Below are 8,388 nucleotides of genomic sequence, written 5' to 3'. Positions count from 1 at the left end.
TCAAAGAATACTATGGACACGAAGAAAAAAAGGCCAAATTTAAACCCCGCCCACCCACCCCGTCTCAATTGTGATGACTTTTTTAATTCTTAGAAACTCAAAACACGTTTAAAATGGTATAAAAATTTAGCATTTTAAATGTGTTTTAAGTTTCCAAGAATGTTTGTAAAGAAATATGGGTTTTGCAATTAGGCTCCGCCCCTAGGTCTCCCAATGGATGAAAACTTCATTACTATTTAGATCAGGGCAGCTATGGGTGGGGCTTAATCTTTGGCTTTAATTTTTTCTTAATATACACGATACTCAAAAACATGTCTTACATGATAATTTTTTATAGAGAAATAATAAGGATTTTGCAATTAAATTCCGCTCCTTGGGCTCTCGACAATTAAAAAAATCATCACAATTGAGAGAGGGTGGGTGGGCGGGGCTTATATTTTGCCTCTTGTTTTAATATATGCAGTCGTCTTTTTAGAACAAGAAACTTAAGACATGATTAAAATGGTAAAGTCTTGTAGACAAATATGGATTTTGCAATTAAGCTCCGCCCCTTGATCTGATAACGAATGAAAAATTCATGACAATTGAGAATTAATCTATGGTTTTATTTTTTTCTTAGTATACATAATACATATTCTTTGAAAAACACAATATTCAAAATCATGTTTTTAATTTCTCGTAGAGACGAGTGTTTTCCAGTTAAGCTCCGCCCCCTTGGTTCACGGTGAATAAAAAAAATCATCACAATTGAGACAGGGTGGGTGGGCGGGGCTACATTTTGCTTTTTTTTTCTCTTAACAAGTGTAGACCTATTTCGACAAAAGTTGATCATCAAAATTACTATCAACGCCAACCTGGCAAACGGAGTTTATAAATGATAATTTTCAGCTCTAAAAGCAACGTCAGCTGAAACAGCAAGTTTATAATGCCATTTTAAGGTTATGGTAAACATGGTAAAAGAAATAAAATTTATGCGTTTATATAAGTTCTTGCAATGGTGTTTTTTTACGAAATTTACTTAATAAAAGTTTGAGATAGCGTAATTTTTATTTACAACAAGAGGACAAAGTTTGGTTAGTGTTTTACAACTTTTGCAGTAACCTTAAATTACATCTAAAATTTTATACTAATTAGTCCAGTAGTTTCGGAGATTACCCTCTCTAACAAAATCGCCAACAAACCGACAGCAGCCAGACAGATGGGTGAAAACGGGAGTCGACAAGCTGTAAAACGTCAAAACCCATGAAGTTAGACAGTTAAAACGACGTTATCGCCAACTTACCACACAACTTTGTTCCATTCGAGAGCCTCTGATTGTTTCTAGTCCGGGCCTGCCTCCACAACCGCCACTGCGCTGGTCGCCTGTAATTTTTATGTTGTTTTCGTTGCTGGCTCCACTGAGCACGGAATCAACATTAAATAATAAACATTTTTGATACCGCACTGGTTTTTTCTTCCATCCGAAGAAAACATCAGCCTCATGTTTGTCTCTGTCCCGTTTTTTGATGCCCATCTCCGCGTGATAACGACACCGCGATAACGTAGCAGTTGTGCCTACCCGCACTTAGACCTACCCGCAGCCGTTCTCGTCCGGTTAATCTTAGTTTCCCATTTCCACGAGGCGGGATGCTCCCTGCCCATGGTCACGTTTTCCACGTGAAAATCCTCCCCCCCTCCCGTGGATGCCTCCCGGTGGTCGGTAGTTCAAACGTCCGAAAATAAGCCTGCTGTCCGTTCCTCAATATGTCTGTTTGTCAAATCAAATCGGACTTGAGAGGAGTGCGCGTCGTCTTTTGAAGAATGCACCTCCCGATCGAATTTTTTTGAGGTTCTTCAACGTGTCCGGTCGAAAAAATGACGATTATTGTGTTTCTGATCGATACATCGGCGTCAATGTTACAAAGGTAATGGTTAGAAATTCGATTAAAAAAAGGTTAACTGGTTGCCTGCATTTCAGGACGTACATAGGTGGCCGTACTACACTTCTGGACGTGGCGAAGTCGGCTGTCGAGACTTTTGTTAAAATTCGACAGAGGAGTATGGACAGTCGGATTGACAGGTACATGCTTTTAACGTTCGAAGAAACCCCAAGCAACATCAAAGCGGGTGAGTTTTTTCCTCATTGACAATAGTTCGATTTGATCTACCAAACGTCAAAGCCGGGAGTGTGATACGGGCTTAACGCGGTAATTTTGAATTGCAGGCTGGAAGGAAAACTTGGCGACTTTTATGAACGAGCTGAAGAATTTGCAGTGCTACTCGATGACGACGATGGGGGTGGCGGTGAAACAAGCGTTCGACATTCTCAATATAAATAGGATGACTTCGGGAATCGACACCTACGGACAAGGAAGGTGCCCATTTTTTCTGGAAACCTCAGTCATTGTTTTAATAACTGATGGAGGAAAACTCACCACAGGTAACCAGGATTATCGACAAAACGTTAAAAACTAGTTATTTAATCAATTTGTGTGTATGTAACAGTGAACGGCGTCCACGAAGAGTTCAACCTCCCGATGCACTCCCCGGTCCCGGGGTCCGAAATGACCCGGGAGCCCTTTAGGTGGGACCAGCGCCTCTTCGCACTTGTTTTGCGCCTCACCGGTACTCCAGCTATTGAAAGAGACACTGGTCTGGTCCCTAACGACTCCAGCCCCATTGATGCTATGTGCGAAGTGACCGGGGGGCGCTCCTACTCGATCACGTCGCACCGAATGCTTAATCAGTGTATTGACAGTTTGGTGCAGAAGGTTCAAAATGGCGTGGTGATCAACTTCGAGAAGATAGGTCCCGATCCGCCGCCCCCACAGTTCGAAAAGGGGGATGACGGGAAAGATGAGGTGAAGGAGCCCGAGTTTGACGATAGACTGGTGAATCAACCCATTCTGTCCACGTCGTGGCACAACTGCCGGAAGATGATCTACGTACCCAAGAGTAGTAAATCGTACTGTGTGGGTTTCTGGCCCATCCCTGAGTCCTTCTGGCCTGAGGTGACGGCGTCGGTGTTGCCGGCTCGGTCGGCGCACCCCAACATCAAATTCACCTGCACTAGCTCTGAGCCTCTGGTGATTGAAAATTTGCCGTTCGACAAGTACGAGCTGGAGCCGTCGCCCCTCACCCAGTTTATTTTATCTAGGAAGCAACCCAAGACGTGCTGGCAGGTGTTCGTGGCCAATAGTTACAAGAACTCGGAGGTGGGGCACCCATTTGGGTACCTCAAGGCCAGCACGAACCTCAACTGCGTAAATTTGTTTGTAATGCCGTATAACTACCCGGTGCTGTTGCCCCTCTTGGACGAGCTGTCCAAAGTTCATAGGTGGAAACCCACGAATGAGTGGCGCACCCAATTCCAGAACTACTTGAGGACGATGCCCGCCTACTACGCCGGTCCTTTACGACGAGCCCTCACCCGCATGGGTACTCCCTTAGCCCTCGCCCAAACCCTCATCCCCGAAAACTCCGAAAATCTCAGCTACTCAGTCTCGAACTACCTCAAACGGCTCAAAAACCAAGCCAAATCCGAGTACGACAAACTCTGCAGCGAAATCACGCTACGACAAAACACGAACAACCTCAAAAGCAACTCGGAACAAGTCAGGGTCCTACCCAAGGTCACACTGAAGAAAGACCTCATCAGCCACCCCCTCCTCGCCGACAAGTTCACCGCTCAGCGCGACCAACTCATCGACCAATCGAATTCGTTCATCGTCACCCTCGACAAGGAGCGCCAGAACGTCAGCTTCAAGAACCCCTTCGACATCCCCCGCAGCCGCCTCATCCAGCAGGTGGTGCGAATGCGCAACAACTTCCTCCAGCCCGACTGGATCTCCCTCGACCAAGACAGCGCCCACTCGCTGCCCATCTCCCAGATGGGCAACTACCAGGAGTACCTCAAGCGGCAGACGCCGCAGCTGCGCGAGATCGAGTCGGCGCCGGTGCGCCAGCACATGTTCGGCAACCCCTTCAAGATCGACAAGAGGATGATGGTCGACGAGGCGGACCTCGACCCGGTGGCCTCGTCGCCGGGGGCCAACCGCAACAACAAGCGCCCGAACCCGGCGGACATCGGCGGCCGCCTGCCGCTCAAGCGCAAGCCCGGCCCGCTGCCCAAGGCCTTCTCGATCCGCAGGCCGAGCGCCGGCGGCACGCCGCCCCCGAGCCCCACGCCGCTGGCGCCCTCGCCCGTGCCATGGTACATAATTTTTAAATTAACTAGTTCATAATAATAATGATAATGATGATGTTGTGTGTAGGACCAGTGCCATCGAGAAGGACCTGCCCTCGTTCGACGAGCGTCCGAGCCTCATCGCGGTCAACGGCCTGGACAACAGCGCCTCGTCCAGCGAGCGGTCGCGCTCCCCCTCCCCCACGATGGACATGCCGTCCTACAGCGTCAGTGAAGTGAATTTAGCCAACAGGAATTCGAACCCGTTCGGTTACACGAATTCAGGTGCCTTAGATACTGCGACGACGAACTCGTTGAACGATTTTTATCCCAGTGTGTCGGTTAGTGACGATAGTAAACAGAGTATATCGCAGATACTGAAGGAAGCGAACAGTATTAATAATAGTGTGGTTAACCACCAGGTGGAGGTTAAGCCGAAGGTAAGGGTGCGCAGGCGCGGGTTTGGTTACTTAGGTTTTTGGTTTGCAGGTTGTGGAGGACATGCGCGAAATCGAGGTGCAGAACAACGAAATTCGGAAGCAACTCCACAAGTTGGTGAGGCGGCCGGGGAAGAACTTTACCGAGTTGTTTGACAACATTAAAACTTTAAAAGGCAATACTGAAGTACAAGTTAAGATGGTTGAGTTGATTATTAAGGAATCGTTGAGGTTTAAGAGGCAGCATTTGGCGCACTTGTTACAAGAGTATATTCAGAGTTTGTTGAGTGTTGAGAATAAGTAAGTTAGTTGCGCTGTACATATTTTTTATTTTATTAGGATGTTGATTATTAGTAGTATATGAAGTGGTATTTATGGACCAGCTCATAGCGGGCACTTGAAAAAATCCCGATAAAAAAACAGCGTGATTTTACTTTATTTTAAGAGATTGTAGTTGTTTTTTTGTTTTTAGTGTGGTACTACTGACTGTTGTTACCAATTACTGCTCAAAATCGGTTTCAAGCCCGGACATTTTCAAAAATTATTAAAATATAAATTTCAGACGACAGTTAGACAATCTTTCTACTGAGGTTTTTGATTTTTGAAATTTTCGTACGGGTCCCTACTAAGTTTAAAATAACAAGACAATGAAGCCACTTAAAACTGTTGTCAAGGAGTATGAGTAAACAAAAGCGGATGTCGTGGATTGTTAGATCCGGCTTACGTCAGATCTGTCATACTGTCAACCTAAAATCGTACTATTGAAAGAATTCTCATGCTTCTTTTCAGAATGATTTGTTGGTTTGTGCCTAAAATTAATATTGTACAAAGACTTAAAATCCCCGGATATCTTAAGAACTTAAGTCGACTTAGAGGTTAATCTACGTTAATATTTTTTCTTACTTTGAGTGTGATTCTAGGATGTTTCTTCTGTTTTTGAGTGCAATTTCGTCTGTATTTGTACGACTAGGATCTTGTGAACTAAAACTACTGGCGAATCACATATGTTTTTAAAAAGTCGTTCGGAATTTTATGTCATTGAAGATTTTTACAAGTTTTTTAATCTTCTCACTCCTTCAACAAAAATAATATGTTTTAAAACAACTTTTAAATCTTTGAAGCAGCCGAGAAATTAATTTTTAGTTGTAGTTTTTTTACACAATTCTCTGAAGTGCCCAACCCAGCTGGTCCAGACGTAAAACTTCACGCACTACTACTATTTATTTCAAGTGATTACTTTTTTAATTAATTTTACAAAATGAAATATTTTCTTATAAAACTATGAGATTTTTATAAGAATTAAATGTACTTTTTTAAACTGTTTGATTCAGTCATCAGACTCCTGTGCGATTAAAAATAGAACGACTAAAGCGCCTTCAGATGTCAAAAACGTCATTCCGAAAAAGTTAAAAACGATAATTTCAGGTTGCTGCAAAAAGTGAGGATATCGAACGAATCGTGCCGTGTTTAGAAAGCTTGGCGATAAGTGTGGTGCGAAGGAGCGAACGAAGCTCGCGACCCCTTGCAGATTTTGTTTCACAGGTTTATTTATAGTTTGAGTTGAACACATTATTGTTTCTACGGCTGTTTTTTTAATACATTAATCAGTTCAGAGCGTTAATTAATTGAATAGTGGTCTACATGTAATCATTTTATTAATTTTAAGTACTCACAATTACGAATTAGTTAATTATTTATTGATTACTAACTTATTATTTAGATTAATTTTCAAATGATCATTTTATTGCAACAACCCGTGTGGAATATTTATGACGTCATTATTTACAAATATTTCCTGTAAGGCTCATTTATCAAGTGGGTGGTGCGAACGCAACTCTAGGCCAATTGTGCCAATATTTTTCTACGCGAAGTTACAAAAAAAAAGTGTAAATAATTTTAAGGTGTTTTTTATAAACGAGAGTTATATAAGAAATGGAAACAATGACAATTTTGTTTAAACTGTTTTATTCAGTTCTATTCAGACATCCTGTGCGGTATAATACTCAAACAAAAATCATAAAAAAATACAAGTAGAAAATATAGTTCTTATCCTATTTACAATAATCGGTAGAGCTACGAAATAAGACACTGTGGTCCGTTGTGTAAATTGTAGGCGGGGTGATTCATCGCTCGAACCTTTACATTTAATAACACTAAAAACATAACCTCACTTGTTTGTCGCTGCCACATTCGATTTCAAATTAACGCAATCAATCACCCCGCTTGATCGAGAAGGCCACGCTTCAGCCTTGTCCGTCTTCTCAGCGCCACCTATGATATGTCAGCTACCTTGTATAAACCTAACCTATGGAAGTTGGACGGGATTCTCTTATAGTACGAAAAATTGAGCCCCCAGGAAATACGCCCGATTTATAACCCTTCATGCAACATGTTGCCCCACCTAATCTCGGGTAAATGTATTTCCTGGGCCGTATCCTAGAACCTGTCTTTCCCCGCAAGCATGTCATTGTCGCTCAACATCTGCAAATCCTGGAGCTCCTGGAATTTCTCGTGATCACGTATATGGGCGTAATTTGCCGCCAGACACATCAAGTAGTGCACCTGCAACCCTAGTTAATCATTGCTACCAACTAAAACAACAACTTACCAGGCTTAAAATCACCAAAACGGAAGCCACAGTGGCTAGGATCACCATAACTTCGATTTTTTCGGTGTAGTCTTTACAGAATGCTTTGACGTTGTGGTCGCCACAGACTTTCATGTGCTCTTGGCGCGTCCCCGCGGGGAACAGAAAATCTATAAATTTTTGATAATTATAAATTAATTACATTAAAAACAAAAACTCACAAAATTGGGTAAAGTCAATGCAATCCTGGAACGTCGCCACTCTTTCGTTCGCACACATCTTCCAAAAAATCGTAAACAAGAACGTCGCAATCACCAAGAAAGTGAAAATGAGGATCCAAATCAGCTGCAAGATGTACGTAATCGCCATAAACTAAAACCACTTTCTTACTAATTAGCTCTTAATGATTTCAATTAATTACGATAGCGCAGCTGATTCTTCCACCCACTCGGGATCTCCACGCTCTGTAAACTTTATGTCTTGTCGCTCCCGTCGCCAGACACCCTACTGTAAGGATCATGAGCCCCAGGGCCCCCATGCACGCTCCAATAATCACGAAAGTCATTTTAACCGCATCCACCCTGAAACCCCCTTGTCAGATTTCGACGGTCACGTTGTCCACTTACCAGAACAGCTGCATCTTGAACACATCGCTGAACATCAAAACCGCAAGCGTGGCCCCACGGTACATCGTACCGCAGAAAATCACCACTCCTAAGGCACATTGTATCGTTGCAATGAGTGTGGCGTAGGGGATACGCGTCAGGCACGAGTCGCAAAAACCTGGAAAAACGTGAGGTGAAGTCGAAATTGGGGAGGGACATACCTTTGTCAGGGTTTGTTACGATGGTGTTAAGGCTTAGGTTTGACCTGATTAGGGCGTCTTGCTGCTCCAGGTCGAAGGAGGTCTCTTGGGGAGGAGGACGAGGGTCGTGCATTGTTAAAGGGAGTGACTAATAACGCGATAAAGGGGGTGATACAGGGCTGACTAACACCAACAGGTGCCACGCCTTCAGATAAGATAAAGATAATTTATGATTGGCGATTGATAAGAAACGTGATAAGCGCTTACCCATTTTGGCAGTCGTGAATGTGTGGGGGTTCACCTAATTAAATTTAAATGGAACGGGACATTACTGGGTTAATGACTTTTTGGGTTTCGTAAATAACTAACTGTCACTACTGTCATCTGTCAAAGG

The 8,388-nt window shown here is 43.4% G+C and overlaps 2 protein-coding genes and 1 long non-coding RNA gene across 5 annotated transcripts; 1 reads left to right on the top strand and 2 right to left on the bottom strand.

Moving 5' to 3' along the window:
- Positions 1-1,028: 1,028 nt before the first annotated feature.
- Positions 1,029-1,542, bottom strand: LOC135123471 (uncharacterized). The gene is made up of 2 exons (XR_010279623.1): positions 1,283-1,542; positions 1,029-1,223 (listed from the first exon to the last, which is right to left on the bottom strand). It is a non-coding gene; the product is annotated as an uncharacterized LOC135123471 (long non-coding RNA).
- A 197-nt stretch (positions 1,543-1,739) lies between these two features.
- Positions 1,740-8,158, top strand: Ints6 (Integrator 6). 2 transcript variants are annotated; one of them, XM_064048052.1, is made up of 7 exons: positions 1,740-1,904; positions 1,958-2,106; positions 2,204-2,419; positions 2,485-4,192; positions 4,254-4,605; positions 4,655-4,902; positions 6,028-8,158. In XM_064048052.1, exons 1-7 carry the CDS (start codon positions 1,855-1,857, stop codon positions 6,071-6,073), a joined length of 2,769 nt encoding a protein of 922 aa, XP_063904122.1. In that variant the 5' UTR covers positions 1,740-1,854; the 3' UTR covers positions 6,074-8,158. The 2 variants fall into 2 exon arrangements, with proteins under 2 accessions (XP_063904122.1, XP_063904130.1); XM_064048060.1 differs by having other exon boundaries at positions 4,655-8,158.
- LOC135123452 (neuronal membrane glycoprotein M6-a) lies at positions 6,551-8,359 on the bottom strand. Of its 2 annotated transcripts, none has more exons than XM_064048116.1 (6): positions 8,262-8,359; positions 7,816-7,972; positions 7,611-7,770; positions 7,411-7,561; positions 7,211-7,359; positions 6,551-7,164 (listed from the first exon to the last, which is right to left on the bottom strand). In XM_064048116.1, exons 1-6 carry the CDS (start codon positions 8,263-8,265, stop codon positions 7,039-7,041), a joined length of 747 nt encoding a protein of 248 aa, XP_063904186.1. In that variant the 5' UTR covers positions 8,266-8,359; the 3' UTR covers positions 6,551-7,038. The 2 variants fall into 2 exon arrangements, with proteins under 2 accessions (XP_063904186.1, XP_063904179.1); XM_064048109.1 differs by lacking the exon at positions 8,262-8,359 and adding an exon at positions 8,016-8,127.
- Positions 8,360-8,388: the final 29 nt, after the last annotated feature.

Source organism: Zophobas morio, unplaced genomic scaffold (assembly GCF_036711695.1).
Source record: "Zophobas morio isolate AGI-343-1 ecotype UQ-CSIRO unplaced genomic scaffold, CSIRO_AGI_Zmor_V1 ptg000002l, whole genome shotgun sequence".
Classification (NCBI taxonomy): Eukaryota; Metazoa; Arthropoda; class Insecta; order Coleoptera; family Tenebrionidae; genus Zophobas; species Zophobas morio.
This window is presented reverse-complemented; position numbering and strand designations above follow the sequence as displayed.